Source organism: Oncorhynchus clarkii, chromosome 27 (genome assembly GCF_045791955.1).
Source record: "Oncorhynchus clarkii lewisi isolate Uvic-CL-2024 chromosome 27, UVic_Ocla_1.0, whole genome shotgun sequence".
NCBI lineage: Eukaryota > Metazoa > Chordata > Actinopteri > Salmoniformes > Salmonidae > Oncorhynchus > Oncorhynchus clarkii.
The window spans coordinates 3,701,116-3,718,291 of NC_092173.1; the positions used below are offsets into that span (position 1 = coordinate 3,701,116).

At 41.2% G+C, this 17,176-nt stretch overlaps 2 protein-coding genes across 2 annotated transcripts; both read left to right on the forward strand.

The window, feature by feature from the left end:
- Nucleotides 1–74: 74 nt before the first annotated feature.
- LOC139386127 (TLC domain-containing protein 5-like) lies at nucleotides 75–6,097 on the forward strand. Its single transcript, XM_071131561.1, has 3 exons — nucleotides 75–415; nucleotides 4,241–4,443; nucleotides 4,751–6,097. The coding sequence occupies exons 2-3, from the start codon at nucleotides 4,248–4,250 to the stop codon at nucleotides 5,281–5,283; spliced, it is 729 nt and encodes a 242-aa protein (XP_070987662.1). The 5' UTR covers nucleotides 75–415; nucleotides 4,241–4,247; the 3' UTR covers nucleotides 5,284–6,097.
- Nucleotides 4,141–16,346, forward strand: LOC139386126 (TLC domain-containing protein 5-like). The gene is made up of 3 exons (XM_071131560.1): nucleotides 4,141–4,198; nucleotides 8,274–8,476; nucleotides 14,558–16,346. Exons 2-3 carry the CDS (start codon nucleotides 8,281–8,283, stop codon nucleotides 15,112–15,114), a joined length of 753 nt encoding a protein of 250 aa, XP_070987661.1. The 5' UTR covers nucleotides 4,141–4,198; nucleotides 8,274–8,280; the 3' UTR covers nucleotides 15,115–16,346.
- Nucleotides 16,347–17,176: the final 830 nt, after the last annotated feature.

Here is a 17,176-nt window from a genome sequence, read left to right on the forward strand (position 1 = left end):
CCACCTTTTCACCTCCACGTACTGATGGGAAAATATCAAAACATTACCAACGGATGGCGCCACAACCCCATTCTAGTTGACAAGTAGACACCACCCGACCACGGTAAAGCTACTCCTACATTCGGGAACCAGGCTAGCAGTAATTATATTTTGTTTTTGTCCGAGTGTTGGAAACTAATTCACTAATTTCGTTTAGGGTTGGGTAGCTATCTGCAGCACCATTTGCTGACACTGCAAGGTGGGGGAGTTGGCTATTGAGATTAGATACTCGAGACGCAATTGTTTGTTTTTGAGCCGAGTAACGTAATGGACACAAAGAACCGAAGATGAAGTGACTGTCACCCGAGGGACCATGCTGGCCACAAAGAGACTAGAGATGTCACCGACATGAACGTGCAAGCGGTGCAGAAATAAGGTGATGTTATTATGTTATTTCGCTTTGCCAACATTTGATAGCTTAAGGAGCTAAGCTCTTGTCCATCTAGCTTGCTGTCTTCTAGCCTGACTTAGGGAAATTTGTCTAGACAGCTAATCTGGATTCATTTTTATTCCCTTTTTAAATGTGTTTTTAGCTAAAATATTCGCATCTTTATAAATGGCTCAGTCTGGAGCTATATTGGCAGTGTTATTTTCTATCTTTGCTATAGAGCCCTACAGTGGAGCTGTCATAAAACCCCTAAAACATAGTGGTCAAACGGGGAGATAGTTCCAATCGTTTTTTCCACCCTAAATGTTTCACATAGGGGATTTTAGAAACACTTATAATAAGGGCTGTGTTTCGTGTAGGCTTACCCTGGCGTGACGTTTTGGTAACCATGTAAATCTCTCTCTGACGAGTGACTTAAAAAAAATATATATCCAGCTCCATTTACTCTGATTCGAAAATGCTAGTTCGCTTCAAAGTAGACATGCAAAACTACAAGTCCCTGCAAGCTCTTAAATATCATCTTTGCAAACGGGTATTGTGTCTTTTCAAAACGTGCACAAGACAGTTCACAAAATTCTCCATTTAAAGAATGCATCCAATTTATTAATTACTACATTTAACTAACATTAGATATTTCATCCAGAGATTTTCCTTTGCCTCGATTTGCCAGACTCCTCAAGATCATTGCATTTGTAGTTCTTTATGATAGCCACATTAGCATTTCATTTTTGGGGGATAAATACAGGCTAATACATTGATAAAAGTCACAATGTCTTAGAGAGATTTACAAGGTTATCAAAATGTCACGCCAGGGTAAGCCTACACGAAACACAGCCCTTAGTTTAAGTGTTTCTAAAATCGCTTATGGGAAAAATGAATGGTGGAAATATGATTGGAACCATTTCCCTGTTTGACAGCTCAGTTTTATGGGTATTATGACTCATACTGTGGTACTCTATACTAGAGGTCGACCGATTATGATTTTTCAACACCTATACCGATTATTGGAGGACCAAAAAAAGTCGGTACCGATTAATCAGCCGATTTTCATTTTATTTATTTGTAATAATGACAATTACAACAATACTGAATGAACACTTATTTTAACTTAATATCAATAAAAATCTATTTAGCCTCAAAAAAGTAAACATGTTCAATTTGGTTTAAATAATGCAAAAACAAAGTGTTGGAGAAGTAAAAGTGCAATATGTGCCATGTAAAAAAGCTAACGTTTGAGCTCCTTGCTCAGAACATGAGAACATATGAAAGCTGGTGGTTTTAACATGAGACTTCAATATTCCAAGGTAAGAGGTTTTAGGTTGTAGTTAATATAGGATTTATAGGACTATTTCTCTCTATACCATTTGTATTTCATATACCTTTGACTATTGGATGTTCTTATAGGCACTTTACTATTGCCAGTGTAACAGTATAGCTTCCGTCACTCTCCTCGCTCCTACCTGGGCTCGAACCAGGAACACATCGACAACATCCACACTCGAAGCAGTGTTACCCATCGTTCCACAAAAGCCGTGGCCCTCGCTATTAGCGCGCACCCCGCTAACTAGCTAGCCATTTCACATCGGTTAAACCAGCCATTAGGCTGATAGGCTTGAAGTCATAAACAGCGCTGTGCTTGCGAAGAGCTGCTGGCAAAACGCACGAAAGTGCTGATTGAACGAGCCTGCTGGTGTCTACCATCGCTCAGTCAGACTGCTCTATCAAATCATAGACTTAATTATAACATAACACACAGAAATGCGAGCCTTAGGTCATTAATATGGTAGAATCTGGAAACTATCATCTCGAAAACAAGACGTTTATTCTTTCAGTGAATTACGGAACCTTTCCGTATTTTATCTAACGGGTGGCATCCCGTTGTCTAAATATTCTTGTTATGTCATAATTACGTAGAATTCTGGCTAATTAGTTCGCAATTTTATTTTTACAGAACGGCAGATTTGTACCTTGTCAGCTTGGGGGTTTGAACTCGCAACCTTCCGGTTACTAGTCCAACGCTCTAACCACTAGGCTACCCTGCCGCCCCAATGAGCTAGGCTACCCCAACAGGCTACCCTGTTGCATATACCCTGACTCTGCGTGCAATGAACGCAAGAAAAGTGACGCAATTTCACCTGGTTAATATTGCCTGCTAACCTGGATTTCTTTTAGCTAAATATGCAGGTTTAAAAATATATACTTCTCTGTATTGATTTTAAGAAAGGCATTGGTGTTTATGGTTAGGTACAGTCGTCCAACGATTGTGCATTTTTAGCAAATGCGCTTTTGTAAAATCATCCCCCAGCGTTGCATCGATTATATGCAACGCAGGACACGCTAGATAAACTAGTAATATCATCAACCATGTGTAGTTATGACTAGTGATTATGATTGATTGATTGTTTTTTTTTATATAAGATAAGTTTAATGCTAGCTAGCAACTTACCTTGGCTTCTACTGCATTCGCGTAACAGGCAGGCTCCTCGTGGAGTGCAATGAGAGGCAGGTGATTAGAGCGTTGGACTAGTTAACTGTAAGGTTGCAAGTATGGATCCCCCGAGCTGACAAGATGAAAATATGTCGTTCTGCCCCTGAACAAGGCAGTTAACCCACCATTCCTAGGCCGTCATTGAAAATAAGAATGTGTTCTTAACTGACTTGCCTAGTTAAATAAAAGTAAAAATCAGCTAAATCGGCACCCAAAAATACAGATTTCCGATTGTTATGAAAACTTGAAATCGATTAATCGGTCGACCTCTACTCTATACTAGCAAACTAGCTGCTCTCTCCCCTTCTGCACTGATGTCAAAACAACTGAACAGAGGAAATCATAGTGAGCTCTATAAATAGTACGCCAAATTCATGATATTAATAATAAACATTTACATTTGGATATTGTCTTTTTTTTTAACATAATGTACATAATAAAGGTTCAAGTATAAATAATAAATAGGTACTCTAGCTTGCTTTATGACAGTTTGCTGGCAGATATGGCTACTGTCTGCACTGCAGCACAACCTGGTCTCAGAGCATTTTGTGTTATCCAGTATGTAAAACCGGGACTCCATTTAGTATGGTAAGTATTAATTTGTGAATGTCCATCATCCATTTCGTATGATATGTGCGCGATACGTACATGTTACGAATTAGCTAAACGTACAATGTTATGGATTTGCTAAACATATATGTTACAAATTCCAATTTGTTGTGCCTAACGTTAGCTAGGTTGCTAACGTTAGCTAGTCAAGCGTTTAGAGTTAAGTTTAGGAATTAGGTTAAAGGGTTAGAGGAAGGGATAGCTAAAAGTGACAAGGTTGTCTATGATAAGATTCGAACATGCAACCTTCGGGTTGCAAGATATTTATGTTATACACCCATCCATCCCGACCTACCACCCTCTTGTTTTTTGCCTTAAATAACCTTCTGTCTTATGTAAGCATACCAAATGTAACATACAGTGTGATACTGATTTGAGTGCCCCGGATTTGAGTTTACTATGTTACGTCTTGTCTATGAGACCAGGATGTGCTGCCCCACTGCCCCAGACACAATTACTTTTGGACTAGTTTTGAAACTCCCTGAAGTGAGCTAGCATGCAATTTCCCCTCACCAACGAGGTTGTATCATGTTCTCATTTCCCAATCCTACGACATGAGACGTCCCCCTCACCAGACCTTCACTCCTCAGACTGGCCAGAGCACTACAGCTGCTCAGTTCAGATATACACTTGTTTATCAGTCTCTTTGGATTATAACAAGGGTTCATTGAAAGGTAATGTATTTCCGTATTGCAATTATGTTTTTGTATTTTTAGCTGAGGGATGACATCGCTGGCTGTCGGCGTGGTCCTCTGCCTAACAGGCTGGATCACTCTCTACACCCTACTGTGTAGCACCAGTGGCAGCCATGGCTCTGAGTGGAACTGTAGGCTGGTCACACTGCTCCATGGAATCCTTGCAGTCTGTATAACAGCATACATAGGCTATGTGGATGGACCTTGGCCCTTCACACATCCAGGTAAGATGCTCACTATCTAATCCCATGTAGTGTTGCTCCTGCACCAGCTTTCTGTAAAGTTGGTATAGGAGCTACATGTTTTTTTTTTTAATGTAGATTCTTGATCAGTATACTTTGATGTGTGTACAGTACCAGTCAAAGGTTCCATATGTGTTATTTCATCGTTTTGGTGTCTTCGATATTATTCTACAATATTCTACAAAAAAAACACTTGAATGTGTAGGTGTGTCCAAACTTTTGACTGGTACTGTATGTATGCTACTAACCATGAATGGTGTTTACAATAATGTTGTGATCTTGATTTCAGGCACAAAGAACACCCCCCTTCAGATCACTGCTATGGTCATTAGCCTGGGCTACTTCATCTTCGATATGGGCTGGTGTGTTTACTTCAGCACAGAGGGCCCGGTGATGCTGGCTCACCACACCATGAGCATCCTGGGTATCTTGTTGACCCTGAGCTTGGGGGAATCGGGCATCGAGTCCTGCGCCGTACTCTTTGGCAGTGAGATCACCAACCCCCTTCTGCAAGCTCGCTGGTTCCTGAGACAGTTGGGATGCTATGAGAGCCTGACAGGGGAGGCGGTGGATGTTCTGTTTGTAGTGCTATTTGTATTTATGCGCATAGTGGTTGGCGGAAGGATGTTGTACTGCGAGCTCATCTCCACACGGCCCAGGTTCATTATAAAGTGTGGGGGAGTTGCCATGTATGTGCTGTCTTGGGTGTTCATGGTGGACATTGGTCGTTTCGCCTACCGCAAGAGTCAATCCAAATACAGACGCTGGCGAGACCAACACAGATTGGAAACAGTTAACAGACATGATGGAAAGACAGACTGAAAGACTTCCTGATCTTTAGAAGATTAATATAAACATCCAATGTTTATACTAATATACCTTTAACAAATGATTAACTAACACATGGTTGTGTGTAAGAGGAGGGTCAAAGTCAAGTCATTCTTTAAGTATGATTATTGGGGAGTCGTCTTTGGTATTCAGTTTACACTTTTTTTGTGCTCAGTTCAGAAAAAACAAGCTGCTCAGTTTAGACATACACTGTTCATCAGTCACTTTGGATTATAGCACAGGTTCACTGGAAGGTAATGTACAGTCCCTTCAGAAAGTATTCACGTCCTTTTTCCACATTTTGTTCAAATCCATTTCTATTTGTCATATGGTTCGTAGACAACAGGTGAAATGCTTACTTACGGTTCCATTTCCAACAATGCAGAGTTAAGATACACAATGTAATACTTTTAAAAAATGTAAAAAATGTTTTAAATATTGACACAAGGAATAAATTCACAGTGAATAATTAATAAAAATAACATGGCTATATACAGGGAGTACCAGTACCAAGTCAGGGGTACGAGGTAAATTAGGTAGCTATGTACTGTAATTATAGGTAGGGGTAAGTGACTAGGCAACAGGATAGACCATAGACAGCAGTGTATGTGGTGGGTGTGTTGTGTTACAGCCTGAATAAAAAATCTATTAACCTTAGATTTTTGGTCACTGGCCTACACACAATACCCCATAATGTCAAAGTAGAATTGTTGTTTGAAATTTTGACAAATTAATTATAAATGAAAGCTGAATTGCCTTGTGCAGTGGTGGAAAAAGTACCTAATTGTCATACTTGAGTAAAAGTAAAGATACCTTCATAAAAAATGACGAAAGTGAAAGTCACCCAGTAAAATACTACTTGAGTTAAAGTAGTCTAAAAGTCTAAAAGTATTTGGTTTTAAATATAGTTAAGTTTCAAAAGTAAATGTAATTGCAAAAATGTACTTAAGCATCAAAAGTAAAAAGTATATATCATTTCAAATGGCTTTTTATTAATCAAACCAGATGGCACAATTTTATTTATATATTTTTTATTTATGGATAGCTAGGGGCACACTCCAACACTCAGACATAATTTACAAACAAAGCATTTGTGTTTAGTAAGTCCGCCAGATCAGAGGCAGTAGGGATGACCAGAGATGATCGTCTCTTGATAAGTGCGTGAATTGGACCCATTTTCCTCTCCTGCTAAGCATTCAAAATGGAGCGAGTACTTTTGGGTGTCAGGGAAATGTGTGGAGTAAAAAGTACATTGTTTTCTTTAGGAATGTAGTGAAGTAAAATTAGCTAAAAATATTAATAGTAAAGTATAGATGCCCCAAAAAACTAGTAATAGTTTACACATCGACTAGTAGTAATTTACACCACTGGTTTTGAGTCAATAAGTATTCAACCCCTTTGTTATGGCAAGCCTGAATAAGTTCAGGATTAAAAATGTGCATAACAAGTCACATAAGTTGCATGGACTCACTCTTTGCAATAATTGTTTTTAACACAATTTTTTAAATGACTACCTCATTAACCCCACACATACAATTATCTGTAAGGTCCCTCAGCCGAGCAGTGAATTCCAAACACAGATTCAACCACAAAGACCAGGGAGGTTGTCCAATGCCTCGCAAAGAAGGGTGCTGTTTGGTAGATGTGTAAAAATAAATACATTTTAAAAAAGCAGATATTTAATATCCCTTTGAGCATGGTGAAGTTATTACTTATACTTTGGATGGTGTATCAACACACACCTAGTCACTACAAAGATACAGGTGTCCTTCCTAACTCAGTTGCCAGAGAGGAAGGAAACCGCTCAGGGATTTCACCATGAGGCCAATGGTGACTTTAAAACAGTTACAGAGTTTAATGGCTGTGATGGGAGAAAACGTTGTAGTTACTCCACAATACTAACCTAATTGACAGTGAAAACAAGGAAGCCTGCACAGAATTAAAATATTCCAAAACATGCATCCTGATGCAACAAGGCACTAAAGTAATACTGCAAAGAATGTGGCAAAGCAATTCACTTTTTATCCTGAATACAAAGTGTTTTGTTTGGAGCAAATCCAATACAACACATTACTGAGTACATCTCTCCATATTTTCAAGCATGGTGGTGGCTGCATCATGTTATGGGTATGCTTGTAACCATTAAGGACTGGGGAGTTTTTCAGTATAAAAAAGAAACCCAATGTAGCTAAAAACAGGCAAAATCCTAGAGGAAAACCTATTTCAGTCTGTTTTCCACCAGACACTGGTATATGAATTCACCTTTCAGCGGGACAAAAATCTAAAACACAAGGCCAAATCTAAACTGAAGTTGCTTACCAAGAAGACAGTGAATGTTTCTGAGTGAACGAGTTACAGTTTTGAATTAAATCTTCTTGAAAATCTATGGTAAGACCTGAAAATGGTTGTGTAACAATGATCAGCAGAGCTTGAATACTTTTGGAAAGAATAATGGGCAAATGTTGCACAATCCAGATGTGGAATGCTCTTCGAGACTTAACCACAGAGACTGACAGCTGTAATTGCTGCCAAAGGTGATTCTAACATGTACAGTATAGACTCAGGGGGTTGAATACATCTAATCAAGATATATAGGTGTTTTATTTTTCATAAATGTTTTTTAAATTTTTTTATATATATACTTTTTCTTCCACTTTGACATTAGAGAATTTTGTGTAGATTATTGACAACAACAAAAAAAATCACATTTTAATCCCACGTTGTAACTAAACAAAATGTGGAAAAAGTTGAGGGGTGCGAATACCTTTTAAAGGCACTGTATTTCCATATTGCAATTATGCTGCATTTTACAGAACATTATCTGAACATAAAATGTAGGTTAATCAGACTTGCTCACACACATCTTGAGCATAGCTAATATTTTTGGTGATGGTAGAAAGTAAAGTGCATCATGCAATCTTTTAAAACTTCTATATGTGTTTGTTGGTCATTAAGTTGTTTTTGTCTTGTTTTTGTGTATTTAGCTGAGGGATGACATCACTGTCTGTTGGCGTGGTCCTCTGCCTTACAGGCTGGATCACTCTCTACACACTACTGTGTAACACCAATGGAAGCCGTGGGTCTGAGTGGAACTGTAGGCTGGTCACACTGTTCCATGGAATCCTGGCAGTCTGCATAACAGCCTACATAGGTTATGTGGAAGGACCTTGGCCCTTCACACATCCAGGTAAGATGCTCACTATTTAATTGCACGGAAACAGTGTAATCGTTTCCATGTACAGTGCTGCTTCTAGAACATCTTTTTCTGAAGGTGGTTAAGTTGGTATAGGGATCATTCCGTGCCATTCCAGCAAGCCATGACACCCACCCTCATATTGTTCACAGCATAGGTTGTGTCTGAGTTGGTAGAGACCTGTGGATGGGCATATATAGTTAGTGTGGACAGTCTGTGGGAGATGGAGAGCAGTAGTTGTTAGACGTTTTAGAGTATTATGGCCAGGGGATAGAAGCTGTTTAGGAGTCTGCTGGACAGGAGCATGGAGAACAGTCTTTCTCAGGCACCGCTTGGACCGTCCTCAACTAACTCTGTAGGGCCTTCCTGTCACAGGCGGGGCATTTGCCGTACCAGAGAGTGGTACAACCAGTGGTGCAGCTGTACAAGTTCCTGAGGATCTGAGGGGCTATGCCTAATCGTGTCAGTCTCCTAAGGGCTTCTTCACGACTGTTCTGGTGTGAAGAGACCATATTAAGCCCTCAGTTATGTGTACACTGAGAAACTTGAATCTTTTCACCCCCACCCCCATTTCCTGTAGTCCATGATCAGCTCCTAGGACTTGCTGATATTGAGGGAGAGGTTGTTGTCCTGGCAACACACAGTTGGCAACACACAGCCCTGGCAACACACAGCCAGTTCTCTGACCTCCTTCCTGTAGGCTGTCTCATCTCCATTGGTGAACAGGCCTACCACGTCGTGTCACACAGTCATGGATAAACATGGAGTACAGGAGGGGGCTAAGCACACACCCCTGTGGGACCCCCGTGTTGAGAGTCAGCGTGGCGGAGGTGTTGTAGCCTACTTGTTTCGGCCCGTTAGGAAGTCCAGGATCCAGTTGCAGAGGGAGGTGTTCAGTCTCAGGGTCCTGAGCTTGGAGGGCACTATGGTGTTGAATTCTGAGCTGTAGCCGATGAAAAGCATTCTCAAATAGGTATTCTTATTGTCCAGGTAGGAGAGGGCAGTGTGGAGTACAATTGAGATTGCATTGTCTGTAGATCTGCTGGGGCAGTATGCAAAATGAAGTGGGTCTAGGGTGTCTGGGATGATGGAGGTAATATGTGCCATGACCAGCCTTTCAATGCATTTCATGACTACAGATGTTAGTGCTAGTGTTAGTCAGTGTGGCAGGTGGCCTTAGAGTTCTTGGAAACAGGAATGATGGTGGTCAGCTTGACGTGGGGATTACAGACTGGGACAAGGAGAGTTTAAAAATGACCATGGAGATGCCTGTGAGCGAATGTTGAACAGATTAAAAACCTTATTCACGTTGGCCTTGGGGAGCAAGATCACCCAGTCCTCGTGCATGGCTCTGTGTTGTTTTTGTCGAAGCGTGCATGAAATGTATTGAGTTCGCCTATATAGGCAGAGTCTCGAGCCAGGATTTCGCCACATATTTTGGCAGGAGTCTCGCCCCCTAAGCTCTACAGATCAGAGCTGATGCTTAGTGTTGCTAGCTATTCTCTCAAAGCATCCGAAGCCGACACCGAGGCAAGAGCACGCAGCAGCAAAGCAGACACTGAGGCACATCGAGACACCAAGCTATTTAGCATATATTTTTGTATTATAGCGACTTTTTCTTGGAACACACTTCTCTTGTGTATCCAATTGTGTGACATCCGTTCCTTGCACACAGATTCAGTGCTGTACTCAGAATGTCATTCCACCCGTGTCAACAGTGTGAGAAGCGTCTCCCAGCCTCAGATGAGCACACTCATCTGCTTGGGAGCTGAACATGCTCAAGTGGCTTCACAGTGTAGCAGCTGTTGTACTCAGTGTCAGAAATTCAAAAAGAGAGTATTAAAATCTCGACTTGAGAGCTTTGTGGGCGGAACCTCCGGACTGTCATCCGATTGAGTCTGCCACACAGATCACTGATCGTAGACCTTCCTCTGCAGATTATTTCAAACACTCCAGGTCAAATAACAGGTCTCACTCACCTCGTGATCCACCGCCCAATAAACACAATTTCTTATCCTCGCCTGGGCACAAATCTCGCCATACGGAGGTGCGCAAGGAGATGGGCATCCACATGGGAACCATTTGAGTCCACCCTCAAGCACATCCTGGCCAGTCTTCCTCCACCGGTACCAAACCCAACCCCTACCTCTGAACAGAGTGTGGTTGTTGAATCGGACGACACTGATGTACTGTCCACAAGAGCTTCCCAGTCTTATGCCACCGACTATGATCACTCTGATGATGATGATGGTATGCACCATGGCTCTAGCATCGTCCAGTCCCAGCCTGTCGGCCTGGCAGTAGCCGCTCTCATGCCCCGCCCACCTGAGGATGTTTATTTTTCAGCCATCAATTTACTTTGTTCGAGGGGTGCAAAATCCACTTGTCGCTTAAATTTCCCTGGATTGATTGCTTTCATTTTACTCTTGCAACTCTTTCGTACTCTTGCTTGTGCCTGACGTTTTTTCCTGTTAACGTGACGACGTGGAAATGTTTGTAAGGACCTGTCAGGACCTGTCAGGACCTGGCTGAAATGGGCTCAATGGAATACATTCTCTTTCCGTTGCATTTATAAGAACGCTAAAGCTTAATCTTGGATTTAACACATTTCAACACTTGCGTCACAAGGAAGAGAAGAAAGATAACTTTATTTTGATGGGTGTTCATTGTTTGTTGAATTGAAAAAAGTGAGAATTTTTATAATGATTAGATGCACTGAAATGAAAGCAACTTCTGAAAATGAAGACTTATAGTGAATGATATTATATCTGATCTCACAAACAATGTAAAGTATGTAATATAGAGCCAAGCGTGTTGATTTTTTTTATCGGTGTATCCTGCTATTGACTCACTTGTTGAATTATGCAACCGAATGTGACAACAACAGTAATGAATGAGGCAGTCTAGACAGCACAGGTGAGTGCAGGTAGGCCTAGACATTTTTGTGGTTGCAGCCTACCCCTTTATCTTAATGTATTAATATATGCCAATACACCCAGTGCATTTATGCAAATTAGGCACTTATAGTTTTCTTTATTTTAACACATAATATAAAATAAATACCTGATACCATTAGAAAATGTAGTATATATGAGTGCATTCTATGAAAACAAAAGTGAAATTTGACAAATTGAACAACTGGATTCCACACCAAAATCCCACTGCATTCATTATTTGTCTGTGCCAGTAAAATGTTTTATGTGCTATAATTGAGTCAATACTTGATGGATTCAAACAGTTTGGAGTATCTTCATCCAATGTCCTACTGTTACATTTATTAGAATTGTTAGTAAAACCTTTTAACAATTTTGATGACCGTTGCTACTGGCAGTGACAGTCGACCAGAAAATATCCTTTGAAATCTTTGAGAGGGCAAGCAGGAACCTCAATGTGGAGCACGCCCCTTCTGCCATGGTGTCCACATTCAAGTTTGATGAATTCGGTTCTTCAAAGACTGAGGTATGCCTCCTGTTGTTCAAAGACTTTGTGCGTGAGCTCCAATGCACATGAAACACGCCAAATCAAAGAACCCCTGCCATGCCAAGCAAATGCACTCGCTTAGCTACAGTTCATGATGCAGACAAGAATGGTTTTGGCCATTTCCCCCGTATGGATAAATAATTTGCTTCACTTGTTCTGCCTGCTTCTCTCTGTCACAGTTCAGACCAAGAGCTGGCTTACAAACAATGCAGGGCATTTGATTGCTTCCTACGCAGGACACATGACAGCACCTCTCTAGCCGCTAGGCTTGGCAATTCAGCAACGATACTGGCTTCCTTTCAGGAGTAGCTGCAGGCACGCCTCTCCGCAATCTACGACACTAGGACCATGAAAGAACTGTTGACAGTGACAGATCTGCTCATCCAGTACCTTCAGGGCAATGCTAAGATGGTTGGGAAAACTTTGGCCACACTGAGTGTTGCACAGCGCCATTTATGGTTAGCGCAGTCCCAAGCTACCTGACAAAGAAAGTTCCACTCTTAGATATGCCCATATTACTTGGCCAGACTTTTGGCTCAGCAGCGGCCCACTTACAAGGCTCAGACATGCTGCACCTGCTCAGCAGTGGGGGAACGGACACTCAGCCATACCAAATAGGTGAAGGGCCTCGGAAAAGGCAGAGATGCACCACATGCAGACCGCGTACACTCTGCACAACAGCACACAGAGCCTTGGTCCTACCGCAAGTTTCTCGCTTGCCCCTTGCGCTTTCACAAATTGCATAAGCGCAGCGTCAACACCCCTTCGCCAAGCAGGAGTCTGGGTCCTGGAGTACTTAGATGATTGGCTAGTATGTGTAGGGTCACAAAGCCTTGGCACACACATCCCTTGTCTCGCATCACCTCTCTGAGTTGGGACTAATAATGAGCTTGGAAAATAGTTATCTGGTCCCTACTGTGTGTGCGCTTCCTGGGTTTGAAACTGTACACTGGAGCAACTCCCTCTTCAAGCAGACCTCCTGTCACAAGCAAATGGCAAGCTTTTTCACCCCAAACCCAGCATACTGAAGTTGTGTGTGTGTGTGTGGCCCCTGAACGGGACCACCTTGTAGCTGTACCCTCCTTGGTAATTGATACAATACGTGCAGTAAGGGGGTCCTCTACACAAAGACTCTATTCCAACAAGTGGAACGTGTTCAGGAAGTGGTGTATTGCCCATGCAGAATTGCCATCTTCCTGCCCAATTACTGACATTTTGTCTTTTCTCCAGAAGCTTATTTCTGCAGGGAAGTCCCCATCTACATTGAATGTGTATATGACAGCCTCCCCACTTCTCACAGGAGAGTCGTGAGTTGCATACACTTTGCACGGCTAGGGAATTGAGAGACCATCTTGCCACAACAAGAACTGTTCGTCAAACAGAACAGCTTTTTGTGTGTTATGGGGAAGGTCGCACTCACCAAAGGTCGCACTCTCTTGAAGCAGAGACTGGCACATTGGATTACCAATGCAGTGTTATTCAAAATCATACATTGCAGCAGGTACACCAACTCCAGATGGCATGGTAGCACACTCCACTAGGGGTACGGCCACCTCATGGGTTTTGTTCAGAGGGGCCTCCCTGGAATCAACACCCATTACTTTCACAAGGTATTCCAGACTCAATGTTATGTCCACACCATCAGTGGTGTCTGTGGTTCTGGACACAGCACCCTCTCTCAACCCAGATAAGTGAGCGAACTGTGAACCTTGTACATACTTATCAACCATCAGTGAAATGGATGTTCTATACAGAGGCCTTTTACTCTTGGTGATGTTACACCTAATTGAAGCCTCATGTTTTAAGTTCTAGCGTTCAGCTTGTTTGTGCTTACAGTTGTATACTACAGTTGGCATTTAATCCACCCTGTTGGGTTAATATACTCTGTTGCAAATGGTTTCCCAACCATTTCCCCCCCAGACATTTCACATTTTATTTTTACGCCTAACCTGGCACACCTGATTCAATTAGCCAACTAATCATCAAGCCTTTGACTAACTGAATCAGGTTTGGCAGTTTAGGGTTAAAACAAAAATGTGAAATGTCTGCGGGGGTGGGCCTGAGGACAGGTTTTGGAAACCCTGCTGTGGTACATACAAGGACTTCCCAGGGACTCATCTAGACTAAGGTTTAATGGTGAGTGAGGTATCCCACTCTGTTGCCTGAACCACCTGTTTGGTACAGCAGCCCCTTTACAAAAACGAAAGAGAACATTACGGATTTAGCCTTGGTTCTCTGCGTAGAGTAACGGATCGCCAAGCTTTTCATGTCTTTCCTCCACCTCTGTGGAATTCAAGTGAAGTAATAGACAGTGTGCCACGTCACACCGCCTTTTTATATTTACAGGTCACATGGGTACAGTAAGGGAGGGGCCTAACTGTAAACATCTTTGATATTAAGCATCTCATCGCGTGAAGGGGAAGGAGTTTCCATAGGTCGTTTGGCGACCCCGTTAATCTACTCAGAGAACCAAGGCTTACATCCATAACCAAATGTTCTCATGTAGAGTTTCTTGCCTAGTATAATTTGATGTGTGTATGACAATGTTACTAACCATGAAGAGTGTTTACAATAACGTTGTGATCTTGATTTCAGGCACAAAGAACACCCCCCTTCAGATCACTGCTATGGTCATTAGCCTGGGCTACTTCATCTTTGACATGGGCTGGTGTGTGTACTTCCGCACAGAGGGCCCGGTGATGCTGATCCACCACACCATGAGCATCCTGGGTATCTTGTTGACCCTGAGCTTGGGGGAATCAGGCATTGAGTCATGCGCCGTAATTTTTGCCAGTGAGATCACCAACCCCCTTCTGCAAGCTCGCTGGTTCCTGAGACAGTTGGGTCGCTATGAGAGCCTGACAGGGGAGGCGGTGGATGTTTTGTTTGTAGTGCTATTTGTGTTTATGCGCATAGTGGTTGGCGGAAGGATGTTGTACTGCGAGCTCATCTCCCCATGGCCCAGGTTCATTATAAAGTGTGAGGGAGTTGCCATGTATGTGCTATCCTGGGTGTTCATGGTGGACATTGGTCGTTTCGCCTACCGCAAGAGTCAATCCAAATACAGACGCTGGAGAAACCAACACAGATCGGCAGCAGCTAACGGACATGACGGAAAACCGACTGAAAGACTTCCTTATCATGATGAATAAAAACATCCAATGTTTATACTAATAGACCACCTTTATACAATTGGTTGTGCATTCTGTAAACATGGGGTCAAAGTCAAGCCATTCTTTGGGCCTATATGATTATTGGGAACTATTTTTTGGTATTTAGCTAACATTTGTACATTTTTTGTTTGTTTGCTTTTTTAATTAAAAACAAGTGCAAGAGAATGTTGCAAAAGCATCTTGAAAAATGTACAACTGTAGCAAAAACAATTGAGACATAGTTTGTCATTGAAACCAAAGGACCTAGTGCCAATATGATGAACAGATGTATTTCACAAGCTTACTGCAATGAACTGTAACCTAATAGTATATTCTTCTAACCTTGTATCCAGCAATAAGTTGACTATTGGGAAACAGACACTTTTTATATCCATCCATTGATTCCCTCCATCCAGATGACATAACATCCCCTAACCATCATAGGTTAGGCCACACCTGTTTTGAGGCAGTGAAATTGAACCAATACTGACTGTTTCCTTACTTTTATTTTGTTATTGTATGCAGTAGTTTTCCTGCAGAAATTCAACTTTTTTGCAATTTGTTGTATAATGTTTCTAATTTCAGTCTAATTTGTCTCATTTAAATTGTGGTACTCCTTATAAGCCATGGAATATCCCATGTTCCGTTCCATTTCGTTTTCAGGAAGATGTTTATAAACGCTCGCTGAGATTGCAGTGTTATAGATTGTGTATTGTATGCATATTCATATGGAGTACATGACACTGGCTTTTATATAACATAAAACTCAGTAAAAAAACAACAGCTAACAATAACGCTTTTCACAACTGTTTTTCGTTTAAGTTCACAGCAACAACAAATCAGTAACAAATTTGGAATAAAATAATGATATGTTTAGTGGCATTCCATTGCTTGATTGGGTATATGAGTCATTAGTCATTGTAAATGAGTTGAAAATGCCAACTGGTAAACAGTGATTTGTGCTAAATGTTTTGTATTGGTTGAAATGTTCCAGTATGACGCAAGGTCACATTTCCCAATATTGTATGCATTCATATTTGAAAATCACTACTTTTATATTAAATATTTAAATCTGGTGCCTAAATAGTTAGATCTGTGGAATACTATATTAACTTTAACATTCACCACCCCTGTGTCTGTGATGAGGCAGAATCATACAAGTGTGACTTTATACATGTTCAAATGTAATGTTTACTTTTGTTGTGTGTTCAATAAATACCCTGAATACAGAACTGGTATAAAAATATGTGCTGTAATATCAAGTAAATTAGTCCAAAAATGATTGCATCCCAGTAGGCCTATATAGTATAAAAACGTTTTTGAACATTTTGAAAAGTTTTTTTTTTACTCAGGGAACTACTAGTTTGCCATTTGTTGCAATGAACTTTTACATGTATTTATTTTTTATTACAACAATTTTAAAGAGATACTAGTCTACATTACAATCAGAGATGTAGTGTAACCTTGTCCCGTACTGTAGGGTAGGCTTATTGTGCAAAAGCCATCACAGAGTTCTCTGTGCTTGAAGCATTCAAATTGTCCACATGGTGGCATATGTAAATCACCAAATCCTCCATTGTGCTGTAGTATAGTCCTCAACCAAAAATGTTTGAACACGTTTTGCTGCTAAATGCCATAACCATTTATCCCTGTAAAGTGTTATGAGTTATGATTGTCAAACCAGGAAATGATTGTACTTTATTAACTGGTCATTTTAATGGGATAGTTCACCCACAAATTAAAGTTTGTCAGAAGTTGTCACACCCCAAAAGGTGAGTCCTGATGAGTCCACATCCTAACCATCTGCTGTGTAGATCCATTTATACAGTATACTTGAATCCCAAATGAATGGGTGTGGTATAGGGATCTCATTTTATTCTGGGCCTTGTTTTCATTCATTTGGGTTGGAGGCATACAACAGTTAACATGGACTCATCTTGACATTAGACCACTTTCTGAGACCTAAAATCATCTGAAAACTTTGATTTTGGAATGTCAGATGTTTTCAAGTTTAGGAGTGGTCTAACACAAATATATAAGTAGACACAACGAGGGGAATATA

Excerpts from the sequence above, each read along its gene's own strand:
- LOC139386127 (XM_071131561.1), top strand. The coding sequence starts at position 4,248 with ATGACATCGCTGGCTGTCGGCGTGGTCCTCTGCCTAACAGGCTGGATC. Across the intron at positions 4,444-4,750 it reads TTGGCCCTTCACACATCCAG|GCACAAAGAACACCCCCCTT; the intron begins GTAAGATGCTCA and ends TCTTGATTTCAG.
- LOC139386126 (XM_071131560.1), top strand. The coding sequence starts at position 8,281 with ATGACATCACTGTCTGTTGGCGTGGTCCTCTGCCTTACAGGCTGGATC. Across the intron at positions 8,477-14,557 it reads TTGGCCCTTCACACATCCAG|GCACAAAGAACACCCCCCTT; the intron begins GTAAGATGCTCA and ends TCTTGATTTCAG.